The sequence below is a fragment of the Plecotus auritus genome, assembly GCF_963455305.1.
Source record: "Plecotus auritus genome assembly, chromosome: 10".
Classification (NCBI taxonomy): Eukaryota; Metazoa; Chordata; class Mammalia; order Chiroptera; family Vespertilionidae; genus Plecotus; species Plecotus auritus.
In genome coordinates, this window is record NC_137785.1 from 19,093,819 (window position 1) to 19,118,288 (window position 24,470).

Sequence of the window (24,470 nt, forward strand, 5' to 3'; positions counted from 1 at the left end):
AGAGAAATCCAAGAGGCTGAAAGCCTTGGTGCTGGAGGGGCAGGAGGATGTGACCTGTTGTTTAGTGTCACTGGGTTGGGGAAGGAGCAGGACTGAGTCTTGTGCTGAGTGCAGGTTGGCATACAAGAGGGCCGGAGGCGGGGATGGAGGAGGAGGGACGGAGCCTGGCTGGGTGTGATGAGCCAAGGCCTTGTGTCTCCCCAGGCTGGGCTGTGGAGCACCCGCTTGCTCCCCAATGCCTCATTCCCCTGAGGAATGCCGACGTCTCCGGACCTGCAGTGAGTGCCTTGCCCGCCATCCCCGGACCCTGCAGCCTGGAGATGGAGAGGTGAGTGGCGTGAGGGAAGATGGAGGGGCTCAGGAACCACCATGCTCTTCAGCTGTGATTGGGTGGAGGACCTGGGTCAGGAGGGATGCTGGGGACCCCGAGGACCTCATAGAGTCTGTCTTCCCCCATCAGGCATCTGTCCCCCGCTGTAAGTGGTGTACCAATTGTCCTGAGGGTGCCTGCATTGGGCGCAACGGGTCCTGCACCTCAGAGAATGACTGTCGGATCAATCAGCGAGAGGTCTTCTGGGCAGGGAACTGCTCAGAGGCTGCGTGTGGGGCTGCCGACTGCGAGCAGTGTACCAGGGAGGGCAAGTGCATGTGGACACGGCAGTTCAAGAGGACAGGTGAGCACCAAGGCTGGGTCCCTGAAAGGAGAGGCTGGGGGTCTGGACTCCTGTCTCTGAGGGAGGAGGGGCTGGGGACCTGGATTCCTGGTCTGAGGGAGGAGGGCTGGGGCCTGGACTCGTGGTCTGAGGGAGGAGGGGCTGGGGGCCTGGACTCCTGTCTCTGAGAGAGGAGGGACTGGGGACCTGGACTCCTGGTCTGAGGGAGGAGGGCTGAGGGCTGGACTCGTGGTCTAAGGGAAGAGGGCTGGGGGCCTAGACTCCTGTTCTGAGGGAGGAGGGGCTGAGGACCTGGACTCCTGTCTCTGAGGGAGGAGGGCTGGGGGCTGGACTCGTGGTCTGAGGGAGGAGGACTGGGGGCCTGGACTCCTGGTCTGAGGGAGGAGGGCTGGGGGCCTAGACTCCTGGTCTGAGGGAGGAGGGCTGGGGGCCTGGACTCCTGGTCTGAGGGAGGTGGGGCTGGGGATCTGGGCTCCTGGTCTGAGGGAGGAGGGGCTCCCAGCATCCCAGTTCTAATCACTATGCCCCCAACACTAGGGGAGACCCGCCGCATCCTCTCCGTGCAGCCCACCTACGACTGGACATGCTTCAGCCACTCTCTGCTGAACGTGTCCCCAATGCCGGTGGAATCATCGCCCCCACTGCCCTGCCCCACTCCCTGTCACCTCCTGCCCAACTGTACCTCCTGTCTGGACTCCAAGGGTGCGGACGGGGGCTGGCAGCACTGTGTCTGGAGCAGCAGTCTCCAACAGGTACTGCACTCTGCCAGGGGTCCGGGCTCTTTCCTGTCTGCCCTGCACTGACTCTCTCCACTGCCTCCTTCTCTGTCCTACTTCCTCTCCATCTCCTCGCTCTGGTCTCACCTTCACACTTTCCCTTAACCCCCATTCTCTTCTCTCCTCCCAGCGTCTCTTTCTTCCCACCTTGCCTTGTGAGTCTCCCTGGTGTGTCTTCTTGCCACACTCCCTCAGCTCTTTCTCGCGCACTCAGCTCTCCCCGCCATCCTTCCATGACTCTTAACCAGCCCTCTTCCTACCAAACCCTTCCACTTCCTCCTCCATCTCTCTCTCTCTCTGTGTTTGAAACTTTTGCTTTTAAGAAACAGAAACCCACTTGAGCTAGTTTTATTATAAGGAACTGGGGGTATTTGATGGAATGTAGACAGGAAATACTGCTGCTCTGTGGTTCTTGGGCCACGTGGTCTCGCTTCTCAGCTGTTCTCTGCATGTCTCCATCCTCCGGTTTCTGGGCTCGGTGATAACACACATGGCCTCAAATGGCAGCCCTGACCCTCAGTCTAGGTGACGTTCTAATTCTAGAGACCACAGTCATCTCTGTTCATTGGTTCGCTGACATTCTCAAAGGGACTTCAGCTCAGCTTAGGAGTTAGGTGTCCAGCCTTGGTCCAAGGGGACAGCCAGGGAGGGGTAGGAGCACATGGTTCTAACTTAGAGTTCAGACCTGCCTCTCATCTGTGGCTGTGGGCTGGAGAGATAATTCTGGAAGGTCTGGGGAGGCACTATATATGCCAGTGACAGTCTGCCCCTTGACTGCCCAGAACATGCTCTCTCATAAAGCCCATTCTTTTTTTTTTTTTTTTTTTAAATTTTATTGATTTTGTAAAGAGAAGGAGAGAATGAGGGAGGGAGGGAGGGAGGGAGGGAGGGAGGGAGGGAGGGAGGGAGGGAGGGAAAAACATTGACTGGTTGCCTCTCGCACATGCCCCGATGGGATTAAACCTGCAACCTGGGTGTGTGCTCTAACCAGGGGTTGAACTCCCTTTTGGTGTATGGGATGACGCTCCAACCAACTGAGACACCCGGCCAGGGCATAAAGCCCATTCTTAAGGTGCCTCTGCCCAGCATGCTTTAGCTATCTCAGTGACAGACATTGAAAGCATTTATCCTCCCACCCTTCCCCAGTGGGAGACAAGATTCACCTCCTGCTGTCACATCTGGAAGCAGTGTCACTGGGCCAGAGTTCCAAGTCTCCAGTTCCCACCAATGTCCATGCTCATTCATATCTCTAGTTGTAAGACCCAATCGAGGTGTGACTCACCATCTCAACCCATGAGTCTACACGAATCCTTGGTAAAATAGGACTGATATCAACAGACCTCATCTAAGGTGTTCCTTTTAAAAAAATGTTTTTTTATTGATTTCAGAGAGGAAGGGATAGGGAGAGAGAGAAACATCAATGATGAGAGAGAACCATTGATTGGCTGCCTCCTACATGTCCCCCACAGGGGATTGAGCCCGCAACCGGGCCCGTGCCCTGACCAGGAATTGAACCATGACCTCTGGGTTCATAGATAGACGCTCAACCACTGAGCCAAACTGGCTGGGCCCCATCTGAGGTGTTTCAACACCAGTGACCAATTCACCAGTTCTCCAGATACAACCTGGAATCCAACAATTCAATATACTTCTGACACTCTCCACCTGGAGTAGTGTCAGATCCCACAAGTTTAAAGAGCTCAGAAGACTGCCCCCGCTCCAGATGTCAGTCACAAGTCCAGGCCTCCTGCACTTCTGACTCACCAGCTATAGATCCAGTTCTCACCAACCCTTCTGCAGGTTTGCTGATTTGCTAGAACAGCTCACAGAACTCAGAGAAGCATTTCCTTACTGATGCCAGTGTATCATAAAGGTTGTGATTTAGGAAGAGCCACGTGAGGAGGTTAATAGGGCCAGATGAGGAGGGTATACAGAGTTTCCATGCCCTCTCTGGGCACACTAGCCTCCCAGTGGATGTGTATACCAACTCTGAGCCTTGTTTTTTTCAAGAGTTTTTATAGAGCTCAATCACCAGGTCAGTGTGTGGGGCTAAAAGTTATACCCCTCTAATCATTTGATCTTTCTGGTGACCCTCCCTAAGTCACCTCAGTAACACAAACTCATGGGAGAAAGGGGCTCCTGGTGAATTGTAGCTTTGTGCCAGGAATTAGACAAAACCCAAATTATTTTTTTGTGTTGCACCACACCATCCCATAGGCAGGTTGTACAAATTAAATGGGAGGATGTATTGATAGAACATGGAGCAGAGCCTGCCATTAAGTAAAAACTCAGCAACGCCCCGCTTCCACCCACGGGCAGATTCCCAATCTCCACTTTCTGGGACACACCTGGAGGATCCCTGCATGGGGTGGGGAGTGGATGTCCCAGTGGGGGCTCTCAGTGTGACCCTGCAGTGTCGGTCCTTAACAAGCGGGGCCTCTCCTCCCCCAGCCTGGGGTCTATCTGGTGATGGAACTCCTCCCAGATATTATTGAGATTGCCATCATTTGTCTTTGTGGGTGCTCCAGGGACCAGAAAGAGAGTATGTGCTGCTCCCCCGGCCCCTGTGTGCCTGCCAGGCTCAGGGCAGCTCCAGGCCTGAGGCAGGCGCAAGTGATGGCGAGCACAAAGTTGATTCTGCCTGCGAATGTGAGAGGACTTCCGCCAGATCTTCTGGTTAAAGTGTTGGCTCAGGTTTTTAAAAACCACCACAGCACAGACCAAGCATAAGAGGCGTGCCGGCCAGGGCTGTTATGATCTGGCTCAGGGGCAGCTGTATTTCAGCCATCCAGCATTGTTCTTTTATGACTTTGGCCTCAGAGCCTGACTTCCCTGGCTGGCTGACTTCTTTCCTCCTTCCCTTTATCCCTTCAATTACATATATTAAAAAAATATTTTTTTTTTATTGTTGACAGTATTACAGATGTCTCCCTTCCCCCCACCCCTTTAACTCCTTTCACCAATTTTTTTTTTTTAATTCTCACCTGAGGACATTTTTTTCATTGATTTTTAGAGAGAGTGGAAGGGAGAGGGAGAGACAGAGAGAAACACCGATGTGAGAGAGACACATCGATTGGTTGCCTCCCGCATGGGCCGGGAGCCTGTAACCGAGGTACATGTCCTTGATTGGAATTGAGCCCAGGACCCTTCAGTCTGCAGGCCAATGCTCTGTCCACTGAGCAAACCCGCTAGGGCCACCAAATTCTTTATTGAGCACCTTCCTTGTGCCCAGGCACTTTGCTAGGCTGTGGGCACGTCAATAGATGAGCTTGGATCGTGTTCTCGGAACTTACGTTCATATGTCTCTGCCAGGAGCACAGGCAATGCAGCCATGGTGCTACAGGCAATGCAGCCATGGTGTACAGGCAATGCAGCCATGGTGTTACAGGCAATGCAGCCATGGTGTTACAGGCAATGCAGCCATGGTGTTACAGGCAATGCAGCCATGGTGTTACAGGCAATGCAGCCATGGTGTTACAGGCAATGCAGCCATGGTGTTACAGGCAATGCAGCCATGGTGTTACAGGCAATGCAGCCATGGTGTTACAGGCAATGCAGCCATGGTGTTACAGGCAATGCAGCCATGGTGTTACAGGCAATGCAGCCATGGTGTTACAGGCAATGCAGCCATGGTGTTACAGGCAATGCAGCCATGGTGTTACAGGCAATGCAGCCATGATGTACAGGCAATGCAGCCATGGTGTTACAGGCAATGCAGCCATGGTGTTACAGGCAATGCAGCTATGGTGTTACAGGCAATGCAGCTATGGTGTACAGGCAATGCAGTCATGGTGTTACAGGCAATGCAGCTATGGTGTTGTAGGCAATGCAGTCATGATGTACAGGCAATGCAGCCATGGTGTTACAGGCAATGCAGCTATGGTGATACAGGCAATGCAGTCATGATGTACAGGCAATGCAGCCATGGTGTTACAGGCAATGCAGCCATGGTGTTACAGGCAATGCAGCCATGGTGTTACAGGCAATGCAGCTATGGTGTTACAGGCAATGCAGTCATGGTGTACAGGCAATGCAGTCATGGTGTTACAGGCAATGCAGCTATGGTGTTGTAGGCAATGCAGTCATGATGTACAGGCAATGCAGCTATGGTGTTGGGCAGCATCGCATTTGGCCATTAGGGAGGTCATAGCAGAAGGCGCTGTGCAGACTGGAGCCTCAGGCTTCTCTCCACCAGCTTGCAGATTGCTCTGCTGTCTGCCGATGGGCACACTAAATTTAGATCCAGAGGCCTAGCCTGGTAGAGAATTTGGCAGTTGAGCAAGGCTCAGCTCATCACTGGCCATAACCCTCAATGGGCTCAAAGCTCCGGCCATAGCAGTCAGGGTTGGTTTTCTATTTCAGGATTGCATTCTGGCTTTGGTTTTCCCTAAGTGCTGCCAGCCAACCAGCCCAGACGAACTTCTTTCCTCTTATACTTTACTTAAGGCCCGAGCAGTAAATGAAATGGTCTTATACTCGGAGGCCCGTTCCCAGGGGCCTGACCCTCATTACGCACCTTGTCTGGGTCTCAGGATGTGATAAGTGATGGCATGTGAGCTGCTGCTCAGCCGCTGACGGTGGACTTCTCAGCTCCCCAGGCTGGAAGCCAGGTCCTCCTGACACTAGTTTCTATCTCCACCTGTGATGATTGTAAAAAACAGCTGTGCCCTGAGCCCAGGGGGTAGAGAGGATTCACTACACCAACACAGAAGCCTGGTGGGGAGTGCAGCCAGGGGCCCCGGGGACGGGAGCCGGAGCTGGAAAGCCGCCTCTCCACTGGGGGTGTGGTGCTCATCTTCGCCTTCTTCCCTGCTTCTTCCTCTCCTCTTCATTGCGGTCATTTGCTCACTCAAACGGCCTTGCAGCCCCGGGTTACATAATCTTCTAGTTTCCAGGATGTCCCTAGTCTGACTCAGTAATGGATGCTTGAGAGGGAGAATGTCATGATGACGCAGGTGGTGTCCACTTTGGTCCACCCAGCTGTGGCCAGGGAGGGTAAGCTCTCTGAGAAGAGGGTGTAGCTGAGAAGATACCCAGGAGGTGTTTATTTGACCCAGTGGATCTGCATTTCTCCTCCTCTGGACAGTGTCTGAGCCCCTCATACCTGCCCCTGCGATGTATGGCCGGAGGCTGTGGGCGGCTGCTCCGAGGGCCCGAGAGCTGCTCCCTGGGCTGTGCTCAGGCAACCCAGTGCGCCCTGTGCCTGCGACGCCCCCACTGTGGCTGGTGTGCCTGGAGGGGCCAGGATGGGGGTGGCCGCTGCCTGGAGGGTGGACTCAGCGGCCCCCGTGATGGTGAGAGGGGCTCGGGGGTGGGGTGAGAGGGGCTGGCACGGAGCATGGAGGGGGGTGCTGGGGGCTGTCTCAGAGGTGGGGCTCAGGGGAAGTAGGAGCAAGGACCTGGGTGGCTGGGTGGGAAATACAGAGGCCCCAGTGAAGCCCTGTATCTTGTGCTAGGGCTGACGTGTGGGCGTCCTGGGGCCTCCTGGGCCTTCCTGTCCTGCCCCCCTGAGGACGAGTGTGCAAACGGGCACCATGACTGCAATGAGACACAGAACTGCCATGACCAGCCCCACGGTTATGAGTGCAGCTGCAAGACAGGCTACCTCATGGACAAGTGAGGCTGCCGCCGGACTGGGGCCTGGGGTGGGGTCCGGGGAGAGGGTCCGGACAGACTGGAGTAGGAGAGTGTAAGGAGCAGTAAGGGATGGAGCAAAGCAGGGTGAAAGGAAGCAGTCCAAGGCGTGATGGTGGTAGGATTGATCCAGGGGGGCTAGGTTGTAGAGGTCAAGGTTATGAATTTGATGGGGTACCCCAGGAAGAGGGTGTGGGCAGGCTCCTGCAGAGGGGAGAGATGGAACAGCGGGGGTGAGGATGGTGAGGGCGGGCTCGGCCACTGCTCTGCCCCCTCCTGTCCCTGCAGTGTCACGGGGCTGTGCCGCCCAGTGTGCGCCCAGGGCTGCGTGAACGGCTCGTGCGTGGAGCCTGACCACTGCCGCTGCCACTTTGGCTTTGTCGGACGCAACTGCTCCACGGAGTGTCGCTGCAACCGCCATAGCGAGTGTGCTGGCGTGGGGGCCCGCGACCAGTGCCTGCTCTGCCGCAACCACACCAAGGTGGGCCGCCCAGGCCTCGGACCCTGACCCCGGCCCCGGCCTTCCTTGCCTTCAGCCCATGTTCCGGCATCTTGAGCCTCAGACGGGTTTGGGGGATGGCATAACCCTGTCCCAGAGAGGTGTGGGAAGGCTTTGGGGACACCGCTCGGGTTGGATTCACAGAGGGGCTGCCTGGGAATAGTGGACAGACTGGGCCAGGGAGGGTGGTTACGTGGAGGAGGATTTGGAATAATTTAGGGAAGGGGCTTTCTGAGCTCAGCACCTTGGGTTGTAAGGACCGAACCCCCTGCCACTAGAGGTGTGTAAGTGAAGGCGGCAGGGTGAAATACAGATAGGCTGGGATTGCCCACGCCAAGTGCCGAGCCTGCTGCCCTTTTGTGGGAATCTCAGAACCCAGGACCTCTCCACTGTCGTGCCCCCCCATGATTCTCCCATCCTTCTGACCACATTGTCCCTGGTTTCCAGGGCAGCCACTGTGAGCAGTGCCTCCCGCTGTTCGTGGGTTCTGCCGTGGGGGGCGGGACCTGCCGGCCCTGCCACACCTTCTGTCGTGGCAACAGCCACATCTGTGTCTCCAGGAAGGAGCTTGAACTGGCTAGGAGGAAGCCGGAGAAGTTCTCCCTGGATCCAGAGGAGGTGAAAGGGCCTGGGATGGTGAACTCCTGGGTCTGAGGGAGGGGGGCTGGTCCATGCCTTTTCGTGATTATACTGTCCTTCCTTGGCCAGATTGAAAACTGGGTGAGAGAGGGTCCCAGCGAAGACGAGGCTGTGTGTGTGAACTGCCAGAATAACAGCTATGGGGACAAATGTGAGAGCTGCCTCCACGGCTACTTCCTCCTGGACGGGAAGTGCACCAAGTAAGTGGAAGGGCCTGAGAGGCAGACCCCTCCCCAGTCCTCAGGAGAAGATGAAATCCCCAGGGAGCCCCCAGGCCAGGTGTGAGGGGAAGGAGCTGGACTCAGATGGGAGACCCCCAATCTCAGAGGCAGTGCTGAGGTGCAGGCTACAGAGCTGTGCCTCCTCCCTGATGGAGACTAGTGGGCAAAGAGAGGGCTGCTGAGGGAAAGGCCACAAGACACCTCCCCAGGCCCACCCCTTCCTCTGAGTGGTCAGTGCAGGCTGGGTTCTGGTCCTCACAGCACTTACCAGCTCTGTGGTCTTGGGTGAAGGGCTGGACCTCTGTGAGCCTGTTTTCTCTTCTGGCCTCGTTTAGAGCTCCTATGCAGCGTCCAACAGGGCCCTGCAGGTCATGTAGCACTGTAACCCCAGTCTCCCTCCCCCCTCAGGTGCCAGTGTAATGGCCATGCGGATACCTGTAACGAGCAGGACGGGACAGGCTGCCCGTGTCAGAACAACACAGAAACGGGCACCTGCCAGGGGAGCTCCCCCAGTGACCGCCGAGACTGCTACAAGTACCAGGTGCGGCTGGAGAAATGAGTCATGGGCCAAGGCCCCGCAGCCCCAAGGGATCAGAGCTGGGAGGAGGCAGCCTGGCCCAGGCAGGACCGACATTGTGGTTTTGAACTCTGTGGTCATGGGATCAAGGTCAGCTTGATAGACTGTTTCTGAGCCCCAGTCAGTTTCAGGCCCCGGGCAGTGATGCTTGACGACCCAGAAATGAGCCTCTTGTGGGGGATCACTCGGGCTGGTGAGGAGACAGACTCCCCTGTAGATAGTCATGACTTAAATGTTGCAAATTCCAGAAAACCCATCTTGTAGTAGCTTAAGCAAAAAAGAAATAGTATTGGCTCTCAAAACTGAGGTCTGGAGTCTGCCTTCAGGAATGGTTGGCTCCAGGTGCTCACACAATGCCATCAGGAGTATCTCTTTCCCTGCATACTGACTCTGCTTTCCTGTGTTGGCTTCATTCTCAGGCAGGTTTTCCTCCAAGTGGCAGCGCCTACGTAATGACCTTGAGCTGATAGGGGATCTTCATATCGTTACTGATACCCATATTCAAATTCTTTGAGTCCATTTCCTTTCTTTGGCCAGGGGGGCTCCTGGAACCCCTGCATTAGCCACCAGGTTGGCTGCCATGTTGCAAGCTCGCCTCCCACAGAATGGATATTCCATGCTCCCTCCTTGGAGTACAGCTCCCCCTAGCCCCCACTGACTTCTCTCTCTAGTTTAGAGGGGAGAAAAAAATCCCTGTTTGCCTTAGTCACCCCACCCATCTATAGAAACATACCTACAAAGATGCAACTCCACTCAAAATGCCAACTGAACTTCACAGGCCTTACTGACGCTTGACATTTCCATCCTGGACCAGAATGTTTGCTTTCTTAATACATAATCAAAGCTCATTGGCTCTAAAAACACACAAAAAGAAGTCGCAGGGATTAATTCAGCCCTCCTCCTCCAGCAGCTCTGTAGGCAGCTATGAAGCATCAGTTCTTTAGGTTCTAGTAACGATAGCAGTAGGGAGGATGGATGTGGGGAGTGCCGTCACCGTGGGGTGCTGTGCTGTGGAGACAGTGGAGACCGCACAGAAGTGGAAGGCTCTTCAGGGCTGTGCGGGGCCTTGGCGGGGTGTAGATATAAGAGGAAAACGAGGCTCAGAGACGTGCCATGTCCTGCTTCAGGTCAGCCAGCCAATTAGGTGTGTGATCCTGGTCTGATCCTAGAGCCTGAGTGGTTTCCACTGGACAAAATAGCTGTGATCCATCCACGCATTCACACGTTTACTGAGCACCTACTATATGGCAGGCACTGTGCAAGGCACTGGGGCACAGTAGGGAACAAAAACGGGCACAATGATCTGTTCTCAAGGAATTTACATTCTCATGGGGAGTCCAGCAACAAACACCTGAACAAGTCAGACAGATACACGTGTGGTAGTGATGAGCAGTAAGGAGGGAGATTAAACAGCAAGTAGGGCTAGAAGTGTTGAGAAGCGAAAATGGTAGATATTGAGGCCAAGGAAGGCCTCAGTGAGACGATGACACTTGAGTAAAAACCTGATGGAAGTCAGGATGCCAGACACACAGACACGGGGGAAAGGCAAGGCAGGTGGAGAGTGATCCAGGTACAGGATCAGCCAGTGCAAAGGCCCTGAGGTAGGGCCTATCAAAACAGTCCAGAAACAGCGAGACTGGCCCACCCTGTACTGATTTCACCATGTACTGGGAGCCAGCCATGTTTACTGCCTATGTACAGGGGAAGATCCTCAAGTTTAGTGAGGTTCTATCACTAGTTCAAGGCTGCACAGCTAATGAGGAGATGGAGCCAGGATTCAACAGTTCCTCATCGCTGTGCCTCAAAGTTCCAGAGGCCTCAGCATCAGGATGCTGTGGTCACCGGGTGACACCAGGGATAGGAGTGCTGGAGTTTAGGGTCCTGGCAGCGTCCACTCTGTGCCAGGGGGGTTCAGGGGGATAACAGAGTGGAACCCACTCTGTGCCAGGGGGCTTCAGGGGGATCACAGAGTGGAATCCACTCTGTGCCAGGGGGGTTCAGGGGGATAACAGAGTGGAACCCACTCTGTGCCAAGGGGGTTCAGGGGGATCACAGAAAGTAGCTGGGCCACTGGGGGGACTGGGGCCTTGCTACCTACCAATAGGTACAGAATGCCAGTTTTGCTTGGAGGAGTGCTGGGCACTGAGCTCAGCCCTGATGGCTTCCTCCACCCACCCACAGTGCGCCAAGTGCCGGGAGTCATTCCACGGGAGCCCGCTGGGCGGCCAGCAGTGCTACCGCCTCATCTCTGTGGAGCAGGAGTGCTGCCTGGACCCCACGTCCCAGACCAACTGCTTTCACGAGCCCAAGCGCCGGGCCCTGGGCCCGGGCCGCACGGTCCTCTTTGGTGTGCAGCCCAAGTTCACCAACGTGGACATCCGCCTGACGCTGGATGTGACCTTCGGGGCTGTGGACCTCTATGTCTCCACCTCCTACGACACCTTTGTGGTCCGCGTGGCCCCTGACACGGGTGTCCACACAGTGCATATCCAGCCACCCCCACCCCCACCGCCGCCCCCACCCCCTGCGGAAGGCGGGCCCCGTGGGGCTGGGGATCAGGGGGGACCAGGGGCCGGGAGTGGGTCGGGCACCCCAATGGAGCCACGGGTGCGGGAGGTGTGGCCACGGGGCCTGATCACCTATGTGACAGTGACGGAGCCGTCAGCGGTGCTAGTGGTTCATAGTGTGCGGGACAGACTGGTCATCACCTACCCCCACGAGCACCACGCCCTCAAGTCCAGCCGCTTCTACCTGCTCTTGCTGGGCGTGGGAGATCCAAGTGGGCCTGGCACCAACGGTTCTGCTGACTCGCAGGGCCTGCTCTTCTTCCGGCAGGACCAGGCCCACATTGACCTGTTTGTCTTCTTCTCCGTCTTCTTCTCCTGCTTTTTCCTCTTCCTCTCACTCTGTGTGCTCCTCTGGAAGGCCAAGCAGGCCCTGGACCAGCGGCAGGAGCAGCGCCGGCACCTGCAAGAGATGACCAAGATGGCCAGCCGCCCCTTTGCCAAGGTCACCGTCTGCTTCCCGCCCGACCCTGCTGCCCCAATTCCTGCCTGGAAACCAGTCGGACTCCCACCACCCACCTTCCGCCGCTCTGAGCCTTTCTTGTCACCCCTGCTGCTGACAGGGGCTGGCGGGCCCTGGGGACCCGTGGGAGGGGGCTGCTGCCCACCAGCCATCCCCACCACCACGGCCGGCCTGCGAGCCGGGCCTATCACCCTTGAGCCCACGGAAGATGGCATGGCAGGTGTGGCCACACTGCTGCTCCAGCTGCCTGGCGGGCCCCACGCGCCCAACGGTGCCTGCCTGGGCTCAGCCCTGGTCACACTGAGGCACAGGCTGCATGAATACTGTGGGGGCGGTGGGGGTGCTGGGGGCAGCGGTCACGGGGCTGGTGTAGGTCGGAAGGGACTGCTGAGCCAAGACAATCTCACCAGCATGTCCCTGTGAGGCCGGGTCCCTCAGCCACAGCAGCCAAGTGCCCTGATGGGACCCTCGGCTTGGGGCCCCTCCACATGGGGGCCCCTGGACACTGTCCTCAGAGGACTCTGGTTTCCTTCCCCTGGGAGTCCCCATGCAAGGCCTCCTTTGTTGTGCATTCAACAATTATTTAGTGAGTTCCTACCGTGTGCCAGGCACTGTTGAAGGCACTGGACCAGGCAAAGAGGAACCGAGACAGAGAAGTGTCCCTAGTCTCATGGGACTGACTGATGTGGAAAGTCAACAGGGCATCTGAGAAGCTAGATAGAAACTGAGAAGGAAAGGCTGGGGGAGTGTGTTCCAGGCAGAGGGAACAGGTTCCTGATGTGCAAACCAGCTGTTTTAATGGAAAGAGCATAAAGCTGGCCAGTGAGACCCCACCTGAGTGTGAAGAGATAGGGCCGGGGTTAGGCCACTGGGGCTGGGTCACCCAGGGCCTGTGCGCCCCAGATAGGGTTTGGGGTTTTGTTCTCAGGGCAATCGGAAGCTGTTGGGCAGTTTTATGAGGGGGTTAACAGGATCCGATGTACCTATTTAAGAGGTCACTCGTCTGTGGCAGGGAGAATGGATTGGAAGGTCTGAGAGAGACAGAGCAGGGGCACAAGAGAAGATGATGGGCCAAATCAGGGTGGTGGCCGTGGGAGGGGGAGTCAGGGACAGAGCAGGATGTGGGTAGAAGGGTGTATGGGTAGTGTGTCAGTGTGAGGGAGGGAGGAAGCCAGAAGGACCCTAACTTTGTGGCCCATGGATGATGGGGTCGTTTATTATTATTATTTTTGTTAATCCTCACCTGAGGATATTTTTTCCATTGCTTTTCAGAGAGAGTGGAAGGGATGGGGAGAGAGAGAAACACAATGACTGGTTGTCTCCTGCACCCCCCCAACCAGGGGCGGGGAGGAAACGTGCAACCCAGGTACGTGCCTTTGACCGGGAATTAAACCCAAGACGCTTTGGTGCACAGGCCAACGCTCTAACCACTGAGCTACACCAGGCAGGGCTGGGTTGTTTATTAACCTGGGCAGACTCGGGCTTGTGGGGGCAGAGCAGGAGCCTAGTTTTGGGCCTAAGATGCCCTTTAGACATCTCAAGTCAGGTCCAAACAGGGGAACAGAAGCCACTCAGTGTCTCAGCAGAAGGAATTGAATGCAGGGATGGCTGGGCTGGTGGAGGATAAGGCTGAGAAGAGTCAGAGGTGAGACAGTGAGGCAGCCCCGGGACAGGAAGCTGCTGCTACCACCCCTTGGCTGGAGGGACAGAGCTCTACGGTGTTGCCTGACCCCAGGACTAGGGTCACAGGCTCAGAGGGAGTGCTAGGAGACAAAGCCACTGCCTGAGATGCCCCAGGCATGGGGGTGAGGGGGTTGGGGTGGACACCAAGGTTGGAGGTAAGACTGGTGGAGACCTCAACACACCAGACAGTGCTGCCTTGAAGACTTTTGGATTCTCCCAGGGGCTATTCCCCACCTCAGCCATCACCTTGGACTTCTGAGCACCTCTACTCCTTGAAGACACCCAGCTCCAATCGTAGCCATCTTGAAGTTGAGACTCCTTTCCCAAGACTTCATCCGTTAGCTGCTTTTTTGGACCTTGGAGAGCTGGGCCCTGCATCTTCCCCTCTGCCAGGGGCCGGCTGAGAGAATGGGGAATGATCGGATCAACCAATAAAGAGTGTGGGAAGACCGGTGTCCACGCTCTGTGCATGCAGGAGACAGGGCCTGGGCTCTCTGACCCGGACCTTTGCTGCCTCCTCTAAGCCACATGGCCCGGCTCCTCTGTGCCCCTCCTGGGCAAGAGTCGGGGTGGTGCCACCATAGAAGCTCTTGTTCCCCGAAGGGACAAGCCAAGGGGACATGAGGGCAGTGAGGCCTTGGACTCTCGCCCAGGTCTCTGTCGCAGGGAGACCTCTGTTTTAGGAGGGAAAACCAACGCCTTTGTCCCAGGACCAGGTGTAATTCTCGCCCCTGACGTAGGAGAGTTCAGGTGTGGAGACTGAAATGAGGCCCTAGCATGACGAGCTTTCTCTAATCCAAGTAGACTCTCTCAGCCCAAACCTAAAGCATCCTGGGAACTTTATCTGCCAGTCCCGGGGCAAGCAAGAGCGCTGGGGATAGGGGAGGTGGGACCCGGGACCTCTGGCCCCTCGGTAGCCTCCATCACAGCAGCCTCGCTGCAGGTGTTAAAGTATGTACCTTTCTGGGCAACTCAGCCTAGAGGCCCCAAGCAGGCTGCTGCAGCTACGTTTAGCCAAGGACATGCTGATGTTTGGGACCTAGGAGCGTTACGGGTTTCCAGTGTGGTCCGTGAATATCAGTATTTTCAGACTTTCTCGGCAGTTTATGTGATTGTCAGGGATTTCTCTGCCTTTATGAGCTGATGGTAGTACCTCATCTCCAAGATGTGACTGTGAACTTGTATTTACTGAGTCCCAATGCTGGACAGTTTGCTTGGCTTGTTAACTGCTGCGGCTTCATTTGATCATTCCAACAGCTGTATGAGGTAGGTGCCATGTATCCCCTTCCTGCAGATGAGAAAACGATTTTGTTTAGCTGTTGAGTGATAGCTGTCATTGGAACCCAGACCTTCTGACTCTCAAATCCAGGTGGCTGACCACCAGGCTCTTCTGTATTTTATTATTATTTTTAAAAATATATATATTTTATTGATTTTTTACAGAGAGGAAGGGAGAGGGATAGAGAGTCAGAAACATCGATGAGAGAGAAACATTGATCAGCTGCCTCCTGCACACCTCCCACTGGGGATGTGCCCGCAACCAAGGTACATGCCCTTGACCGGAATCGAACCTGGGACCCTTCAGTCCGCAGGCCGACGCTCTGTCCACTGAGCCAAACCAGTTAGGGCTATTTTATTATTATTAATTCCAGAGGGAGGAAGGGAGAGAGAAAAAAACATCGATTGCCTCCCGTATGTGTCCTGAACAGGGATCGAACCCACAACCTGGGTATGTGCCCTCACCAGGAACTGGGCCTGCCACCTGCTGCTGCCGCCTCAGTCTCAGGGCCAGTGGAGAGGTCACTGCATGACCAGGTGGGAGCTAAGGTTTAAGATTCGGGTCTGCTTGAACCCTTCGGCAAGGCCTCTTCCTGGCTGTCACCTGGGACTGCCTTCCTAAGGGGAGCGTTTGCACGGCGCTTGGAACTTTCTCTGGATGCAGAACCACCGTTTCTCCAACCCTTGTCACTGCCCTGCAGATGTCTGTGTACAAATGCCCTTCTCCATCCGTGTTAGCCCCTCAGCTGCCACCGCTCCCTGGCGCTCCTGAATGCCTGAGGCTTCTGGGTGTGGGAGGGCAGAGGCCCGATTCCAGCCTGTGTGTGGCCACCAATGCCCTGAGGATTGGTAATGCTCAGGAAAAGGGCACTCCAGGCACTGTGCCTGGTGCTTGGCATGACTCCTCGTCTTCCCAGCATCCCTGCTGGGAGATGAAGGCTCGTTCCCTCATCTTGTGTGTGCAGAAGCTGAGTCCCTGGCCTAAGACCTCGGGGCTAATTAACAGGCCAGCCCAGATTCTGACATCAGCTTGAGTTTCCCCTGCCCCTCCCCATCACCTCTAAAATCACTTCCCTTTGTTAAATCGCTGTCTCCCACTTATCTCCACATACTGTCCAAGGTGCTGGGGACACAAATGAACGGTCCCTGCCCTCATGGAGCTGACAACCCAGTGGGGAGCCCGATCATTAAGTAAACGATGGGGTATGTTGGGAGATGACCAGGAAAACAAGGCAATGAAGGAGGGGTAAGGGAGGCTCATACTTGCTACTTAATGTAAGGTGGGAAGGGAAGGCCTCTCTCATAAGATGACATGTGAGCAGGAGTGAAGAGACATCTGAGGGAAAAGAATTCCAAGCTGAAGGAACAGCCAGTGCAAAGGCCCCAGGTGGAAGTATGCCCAGCGTTTTAGAGAAACAACAAAGAGACTGTGGTTGGAGTGGTGAGAATAGGAGAAGACAAGGTTACAGAGGGAACAAGAGGCAGATCGGGCAGGTCCTTGGCCCAGGTGAGGGCTCGCTTTCACTCTGTGTGGGAGGAGCCATGAGAGGGTTCTGAGCACAGGAGGGATGTGATCTGACTCAGATGTTCACAGGGCTCCTAAGTGGGGAAGAGACTAAAGTGGGGGGGAGGGGGGGCAGGGAGCCCTGCTTTAATTCAGGCTGCAGAGGAGGGTGGCTGGAACAATGTGGGGGCACTGGAGTGAGGAGAAATGAGATTCTGGATCTATTTTTAAAGAAGAGGCAGAATTTGCTTACAGATTGGATGCTGGGAGAGAGAGAGTGACTGAGCACCTGGAAGGTTGGGGCTTGCTGGTTCCCTAACTGTGTAGGAGCAGGTTTGGGAGGGAAACCGAGTTAAGTGTGAGACATGTTCAATTTGAGATGCCCATTGGGTATTCCGAGTGAAGGTGTCACTCTGGTTGGGTCCACAGATAGAGAATAATTACAACAATGACATGTTAACCTTAGAATAGTTACCTTGTACTCTACATAAAATAATATTAACAACTAGCAACAATCGTTTATTTTCACTCTTGGTCTTTCCATCTGTTCCATCTCTTGCCCTCCAGTAGCCATGTGGCCAATGGGGATTACCCTCAGAGGAGGCGACGGGCTCAGAAAGGTTATCAGTTCACTGACGACACAGTACGTGGCAAGAGTCAAGATTGGCTCCCAGGTCTGTCCAATTTCGAGACCAGAATGTTTTCTCATCTGTAGTTGCTTTTGTGATAGAGGGGATCGAATTGGATTCCTTCCTGCTCCAGAAAGCCCTAAGCCCGCAGTTCTCTATTTGGAAACAAAGGTCCCTGACCAGTTGTGTGTAGGCTAAGAATCTGTAGGTAGTAAGTGAGCAGTGGGCTCTCCTAAAACTTCTCTTTGAACTTGAGTGCCTGGACTCAACCAAGATGGCCTTCTGGGTTTGCTTATTTTCACAATCTGGGCAGAGCTTCAGACAGGCAGCTAAGGGGTGAGAGGTTTTAGTTTGTCACTGGGGACACCCTGGCCTAGAGAAGGAAGAGACTTGCTGGTGTCATCCACAGCATGTGAGTGTGTGTGTGTGTGTGTGGGGGGGAGGTGTCAAAGATCTGACTCCTGAACTTCCACACCTAGGCATCCTCCCGGTGTCTCCACCTTTCTCACCAAACCTCCTTCTCCACCCAGATTCCTTCCCTGGGATAAAAGATGTAGGCGGAGTTGGTTTTCAGGTTTTTATTGTGGGTGTATTTCTGGTGTCAGGATAGGGCGGAGGGGCAGGCCCTCCCAGAAGGGGGCAGAGGAGGCCAGCATACCAGAGGGGAAGGAGGGGGGCACTTCTTTACTCTCGGATCTTCAGTTCCCTCGCCATCTGGCAGAGGCTGCAGGGCAAACAAAAGGTGAGGGCCGCCCAGTCGTGCCCGATAGAGCCCTAGAGGGTGGGAGAGAGCGGTTAGGAGCGCTGCCCTGGATCCGGGAGACCAGCCCCCAGCCCCTTGGCCCCCTGGCGCCGCCCCCTGGCACCTGGATGCGGTAGCGCTCCCGCATGCCGGTGCGCAGGGAGTGCAGACCTCCGGGCAGGTAGGGCGCGCAGCAGCACTCGCCGAAGTCGTCCGAGATGCGGCAGGCGAGGCACAGGGGGGCGAAAGTGCCGCACAGACCTGCGGCGGGAGCGGGCGGTCAGGGAGGCCTCCCGGGTTCCCCCGCCCCCCCACCAACCTCCTGCCGGCGAGGCTGAGGGTCCCTGGAGCCACGTTGAAAGTCCCAGAGGGAACTGAGTGTCGGGGAAGTGAAGGTCCCGGGGCAGTTGGGGGTGGAGGATTAGTGGTTGAGAAACAGGGTATGAAGGTGGTGGGGGAGGTTGAGGGTAGGAGGGGAAGCTGGAAGGTGTGAGGTCAGGATCCCAGGAAGTTTTGGGGGCCCGAGGAAGGCGTGAGGTTAGAGAGAGGGAATTCAGGGTCCAAGGAGGGGGAGGGGAGCGGGGAGTAGGGCGTAGGAGGGGTATGTCGGAAGGGGCGGGGAGGGGGGAGCGGTGGGCACTCACAGAGGGGCATGTCGTTGCAGCAGTCCGTGAGGCCGGTGTGCCAGTCACTGATCTGGGTCTGGTAGCAGCTGCTGGCACACTGGGGCTGACTGGTCACTGGGTAGGACATGGCTGTGGAGGTGGGGGACAGGGGTCAGCCGGCAGCCTCGCAGCGCCTCCTGGGTCCCCGCACCCTGCCGCCCCTCCCTCTGCCGGGCAGTCTGGGCGCGGCCAGTAGGCCGCCCACTGAAGGGACACCACTGAGCTCCCTTCCCTCTGCCACATCTGGGCATCGACACCCCAGCCTGTCCCCTGCCGCTGCCTCCTGCACATCTGGTTGAGCTGGGGGTGGGGCTCCTGCACGTCTGGGAAAGGGGGCGCGCCACGTGTGGGCGGGGCTGAGACGTGCTGCCGCCTTCTCCACATCTGGGCCAGGGGTGCTGGGTTCTTGCATTTCAGGGGCCTTTGGGGTACAAGCAGGCAGGCGCCGTCTGTCTTCGAAGCCAGGGTGCCCCGGGGAGGGAAGCAGCCAGGTTCCAGGGACTGGAGGGGTTGCTGGTCCATCCAGTGATCCCACCTTTGCCTTTCACGTTGTCGTGCATCTCAAACTGCATCTTGCTGGCCCTGAGGAGGTGGCGCTGGGGATGGCGGAGTGGCAGCGGTGACAGCAGCGGAGTCTGTCCTAGGGACACTGGATACTGAGGGAGGGGAGGGCAAGGGCAGGGGCACTGGGTTCTCAGGGGAAGGGTGCTGGGGAGAAATAGGCCACGTCAGCCTGCTGGCTAGAAGAGACTGGGAATAGGGGTGTATGGGGTGGGGGCGAGAAACTCGCCCATCTCTGTAGAGCTGCCCGACAGACCCCAGAGGACCCTCCTCCCAGAGGTAGAGCTGGAGAGAGAGACCAAGAGACAGAGAAAGGCTGAGTCAGAGATGCGGGGAGGAAGAGATCAGCGCCAGGTGCCCACACAGATGCCACCAGTAACGCTCATGCTGCCCAGCACTCACTTCACCACAAGTCCCTTTCACAGATGGAACACTGAGGCTGGGAAAGGTGAAGAGAAATGTCCCACCTCCGATGCCAAGGGGGTTAGTAGAGGGGGTGCTAGGCCTTAGGACTTCCAAACCCAACCCAGTGGTACTCAGGTTGAGGAGGGGCACAGGCAGCCCTGAGAAAGACAGGGATGTCCAGAGAGAGATCTGCAAGTAGACACAGAGATGTGAGTGGAGTGGTGTGGGGGAGAGCAGAGCAGAGGCCTGACCTCCGAGCAGAGGGCTGCTGGGGGGGGGGGGGGGTGCCTACCTGCAGGAGGGCGGCGATGCGATGGCGATGGCGATGATGGAGACAGGTGTGGGTGACACGGGCACTGAGTTCTCACTCTCAGGACCAGAGCTGCTTATATTGGGGCGGGCCACAGGGCCTGGGCGGGGCTCTGACAGAGGTGCCCAGGGAGCCCAGCCGGTCAGGCTGAACCTCTCCCCCCAACACCGGAACTGCCCCTCCTCCCTCTCCCGCTCCCCCTCCCCCCACTTCCCCTCCTCCAGTACTTCAGAAGACCAGGAAATTGTGGGGGAGGGTCCAGGGATGAGGAGCTGGGAGTGGGGATAGAGAGGGGAGTGGGCCGAGGGCTGGGAAGGGAAGGCGGAGCCAAGGCGCAAGGGGCACAGCTGGGTCAAAGGACAGAGACCAAAAGAGAGGGACAGAAAGATGGCGAAGGAAGGGGGACACAGAGACAGAGGGAGGACAAGATCAGAGAGAGAGGAGTTTTAGATATATGGAGGGAGGTGAGAAGACAGAGGGATGGAGAAATAGATGCCTAGACAGAGAGGCACAAAGATCTGGGGAGAAACGAAAGGAGGGGAGACACGTTCAGAGAAGAGAGATGGGAAGGTGGAGGGGCAGGTAGGTGGAGGCAATGGAAACCACTGGACTCGGAGGGAAGGGAGAGGGCAGAGAAGAAAGGCATGCAGTGCAGGAGGGAGGGCCGGGAGGGCTCCCTTTGAGGCCTCTCCCATCATCCTTAGTGAGGTCCCCATTTCCCTGGGAGAGGGGGCATTGTCCTCCCATTCAGGGCCTGGGGCACGTGGTGGGGGGTGGGGGGCAGTGTGTTTTGGCTGCGATTCATGTTGGAACCAAAGTAAATAAACATACCTCACCCCACCTCCAAATTGGGAAGGGAGGAGGCTGGGAACTGAGAAGCAAGGAGGTGGCTGTGGCCAGGGCCTCCTGGTCCTAACAGAGCAGAGGACTGGGGGCCTGGACTCCTGGGTCTGAGGGAGGATGGGGCTGGGGTCCAGATTCTTGGGTTCGGCCGGCTGCATCCCTGAGTGGGGCAGGGTCCTGGGACTCAGACCTGAGGGGTTCCTGAGGGTGAAAGAGCTGGGGGCCTGGATGCCTGAGTCACCAGTGTCTCCCCTCCAACAAGCCTGGCGGGGTTGGTGGTGACTCAGTGAGGGAAGCAGCAGTAGAGCTGGGTGGGGTTCCTAGGACGGGTGTCACCCCAAAAATGTAGGAGGCACTGGAAAATTGGGGTGTCACCTGCAGAGAAGGTGGTGTCGTCACCCCACTGGGCATGGGGTGATGGCAGGTGGAGCATCCTGTTCACCTGGCATCTCAGCTTTCCCCCAAACTCCTGGCTCAACCCAGCAGGTCCCGAGCCTTGGTCCCCGGCACCACGCGGTGGCTTGCTGTCCTTGCCCCAGACTTGTGGGCAGCACTCGGTATCTTGCCTGTGTGTGCCCATCACTCAGTCCGGGCATCTGCATGTCTGTGGAGCATCTCTCTACTTCTGTCTTAGGTCCCTGTCCCCCCATCCCTGCATCTTTTTTATTTTATTTTATTTTTATTTTATTGATTTTTCACAGAATGGAAGGGAGAGGGATAGAGAGCTAGAAACATCGATGAGAGAGAAACATCGATCAGCTGCCTCCTGCACACCTCCCACTGGGGATGTGCCCGCAACCAAGGTACATGCCCTTGACCGGAACCGAACCCGGGACCCTTCAGTCCGCAGGCCGACGCTCTATCCACTGAGCCAAACCGGTTTCGGCCATCCCTGTATCTTTGTCTCCAGCTCTGAATCTCTTCTCATCTCTGCCAATGTTTCCAGATTTCTCTGGTTCTCTGTCTCCCCACCTCTGAGTCTCTCTCCTCCAAGCTCCATGTCTCTTGCCCTTCTGAGTTCTTGGCCTCCTATCTCAGCATCTCCCCCTCTCCATGCCTGCTCTGTGGAGGCACAAGCCTCTCCCCTCTCCCAGCCGTCAGACCATGGGGTGCAGGTGACTCAGGGTCAGTCATCTCTGAGGACCCTGGGGCTCCCAGTATGACAACCAGAGCTGTCCTCTCCCTACTCTTACACCACCTGGGGGCAGCAATTAGATACAGCAACTCATGTGGATGAGGAAATAGGGACTGGGGAAGTTGTGAGGTGGCCTGCTTAGGGGTGAGGAGGAGGGTGGGGGGAGGGGCAGGAAGAGGAGAGGCCTGGGGGCTGAGGAGTGGACCAGGCAGCGTCTCTAGCATCTGGCCTCCTCCCCCTCAAATAGGGTTGCCTGATAAAATACAGGATGCCCAGTTAAATTTGCATTTCAGAGAAACAGCAAATACTGTTTTTAGTATAAGCACGTCCCACACAATATTTGCTATATACTTATACTAACAAAATATTTGTTGTTAATCTGAAATTCAGATTTAACTGGTCATCCTATATATACTCTGGTTTCTCTTCAGGTCACATAACTCTGTTGCCTTTTACAAATTTAACTGTGTATCCTATATTTTTATTTGCTAAACATGGAACCCTACCTTCAAAGACAGAGGAATCCAAGTACCTGGCCCTCTCTTTTCCCAACACCCAGGGTTCTGGCCCACAGCCCTCCCTCTGCAGGACCCGAGAGTCCAGGTCCCAATCCCCCTCCTCTCTGCCCTTAGAATCCATGAATGGGACACCCAGCCCCTTCTCCCCAGAATCTAGACAGCCAGGCCAGGTCTGGGTCCAGTTGCCCAACAAAGGTTTCATAAGGCGGGTGGTGCCATCCATGGCCTGGTGGAACCAGTCAGGCTGAGCGGACAAGTGAGGTGGCCCCCCTTTCCATCTTAAGCCTGCTGCTTCCTCGAGGGCCAGCCCAGGAACAGGGAGCTCTGGGTGGGTCCCTGTGGTCGAGGTTTTGGTGTGGTGTGTGCCTCGCTGGGTGCTGTGTCAGTGTGGGGATTGTCTCTGTATGTGTCACTTTGTGTGTGTCCCTGTGTTCTGGGGTGTGAAGGGGTTTTTCTTATTTGTGTGTCTCTATTGGCGTCTGTGATTCTACTACCCACTGTGCGCCTGAGTTTGGGTGTGGTCTCAGCTGTCAAGGTTCTGTAATTCTGACTGGGTTAAGGCTGGCATTATTTATTGAGTGGTAGCCTTGTGCAATGGACTAAAAACCCGAGTTTGAATCCTGATGGCCTCTTACTGGTTGTGAAACGTTGAGCAAAGAACTAACCTGGACCTCCAATTTTCCATCTGCAAAATGGGTTGTCACAAATAGAGTTTTTGAGAGGGTTAAATGAGTTAATTCATGTAAAGTGCCTAGACTTGTGCCTGGCACATAGGAAATACTTTGTGCTCATGGTGCTGATGATGATGATGATGATGATCTGTTCAAGCTGCTGGGGATATAATAGTCAATGAAACCAAGTCTTAGTTCACGGTCCTCATAGGGACTGGCTGGATGTCTATCCGTGGCTGGCATGTAACTGCATAGTGGGGGTGTCTGTGTTGCATGTGGGATAGGCTATTTCTGGATGTGTTGTCTGCAGTGATTCTGTGAGTGTGTGCCTATGTTTGGGTTTGTGGGTGATTGCATGTGTGTGTGTGTGTGTGATTCTCTGATTGTGTGGGTGTAAATGCAAGATTACCTCAAGCATGTGTTGTAAGGGCACGTGTTTTGTGTGCTCTTGCATTTCTGACTCTGAGGTGCTAGTGTGTCTTATCTGGGCCCTGCGAGGTTGGCACCTTCCAAAGTGAGCCTCAGTTTCTCCCTAATGGGGATGGTGGGTCCAATGGCTTTGGGAGAAACATCAGGTGAAAGGGAAGGTGGGAGGAGGTGAGGGAGACCAGGGAGCGGCTGAGAAATGAAGCATGATGGGGACACGAGAGATGGCAGGATGGGGCCAGAAGAAGAGATGCATAGAACGATGTGGATGTTATCCATCCAGTTCATTAGCATTGGCTGAGCCCCTGCAATGAGCCAGGACCTCTGGTGGGCATTGGCTCAAGGTCTGGGGGAAAGAGAGAGACCCAGAGAGTGAAGACCCACCAGCAAAGTTGTTGCCGCTCCAGGGTGCCTCATCTGTCTCCACGAGGGACTTGGCAATAGTTCTGGGTGATGGAGACTCAGCGATGGAGAGGGACAGAGAGGGCCCTGCCCCTCCCCAGTCCTCTCTGAGGTCTGATCTATCCAGATCAAAGAGGCTGTGGGGGAGACTCCTCCCAGGCCCAGGGCACCCCATGAATCATTTTCTTATCACCTCCTAATAGGATAATGACACATCTGCTCCCTGTAATCACTATTTTTGACCCCAACCAGGCCAAATGCCCAGAGCAGGCAGGACTGGACAGCACGGCGTGTGGGAGTCAGGGTAGGAAATCCCCGAGAGTCCCCATCCTGGTCTTTCCTCCTCCAGGACCCATGAGTCTTGTCCCCTCAACACCCCCTGGCGGTGTCCTGGCTCTCAGCCCCGCTCCTTCCCCCCTTGTTTATCTTTTCTTCTCTGTCTGGGTCTGCATTTACCTGTCTGTTTACCACCATCTGTGTTTTGTGTCTCTCCTGTCTCTTTACATCTTGATTCTCTCTCCCTGGGTGTCAATTTCCTCACTTGTAAAATGGGGATTATAATAATCATAATAATCTGATCTCTTAGATCTGTTATGAGGAAGATATGAGATAATTATGTAAAATGCTTAGCACAGAACCCGGGCCACAGTA

The 24,470-nt window shown here is 55.8% G+C and overlaps 2 protein-coding genes across 4 annotated transcripts in view; one reads left to right on the top strand and one right to left on the bottom strand.

Annotated features, from left to right (window-relative positions):
* MEGF8 (multiple EGF like domains 8) overlaps window positions 1-14,179 on the top strand; it is a 48,090-nt gene extending 33,911 nt beyond the window's left edge. The window contains exons 32-41 of the mRNA XM_080645455.1: window positions 205-328; window positions 461-674; window positions 1,212-1,426; window positions 6,537-6,744; window positions 6,907-7,066; window positions 7,373-7,565; window positions 8,031-8,201; window positions 8,292-8,422; window positions 8,852-8,984; window positions 11,202-14,179. Coding sequence (XP_080501581.1) covers window positions 205-328; window positions 461-674; window positions 1,212-1,426; window positions 6,537-6,744; window positions 6,907-7,066; window positions 7,373-7,565; window positions 8,031-8,201; window positions 8,292-8,422; window positions 8,852-8,984; window positions 11,202-12,470 — 2,818 coding nt within the window. The 3' untranslated portion in view covers window positions 12,471-14,179. The remainder of the gene's footprint in view (window positions 1-204; window positions 329-460; window positions 675-1,211; window positions 1,427-6,536; window positions 6,745-6,906; window positions 7,067-7,372; window positions 7,566-8,030; window positions 8,202-8,291; window positions 8,423-8,851; window positions 8,985-11,201) is intronic.
* Window positions 14,180-17,712: 3,533 nt separating this feature from the next.
* On the bottom strand, window positions 17,713-23,826 carry CNFN (cornifelin). 3 transcript variants are annotated; one of them, XM_080645538.1, is made up of 5 exons: window positions 23,802-23,826; window positions 19,084-19,394; window positions 18,528-18,638; window positions 18,008-18,144; window positions 17,713-17,915 (listed from the first exon to the last, which is right to left on the bottom strand). In XM_080645538.1, the coding sequence occupies exons 2-5, from the start codon at window positions 19,118-19,120 to the stop codon at window positions 17,826-17,828; spliced, it is 375 nt and encodes a 124-aa protein (XP_080501664.1). In that variant the 5' UTR covers window positions 19,121-19,394; window positions 23,802-23,826; the 3' UTR covers window positions 17,713-17,825. The 3 variants fall into 3 exon arrangements, with proteins under 3 accessions (XP_080501664.1, XP_080501662.1, XP_080501663.1); XM_080645536.1 differs by lacking the exon at window positions 23,802-23,826 and adding an exon at window positions 19,807-19,958; XM_080645537.1 differs by lacking the exon at window positions 23,802-23,826 and having other exon boundaries at window positions 19,084-19,620.
* Between the last annotated feature and the right edge of the window lie 644 nt (window positions 23,827-24,470).

What these genes read in the sequence shown, in the direction of transcription:
- CNFN (XM_080645538.1), bottom strand. Translation starts at nt 19,120, where the DNA reads ATGCAGTTTGAGATGCACGACAACGTGAAAGGCAAAG. An exon ending in CTGCAACGACATGCCCCTCT is followed by an intron (nt 18,145 to 18,527) that starts GTGAGTGCCCAC and finishes CTCCCGCCGCAG; the next exon opens with GTCTGTGCGGCACTTTCGCC. An exon ending in GGGAGCGCTACCGCATCCAG is followed by an intron (nt 17,916 to 18,007) that starts GTGCCAGGGGGC and finishes CCCACCCTCTAG; the next exon opens with GGCTCTATCGGGCACGACTG.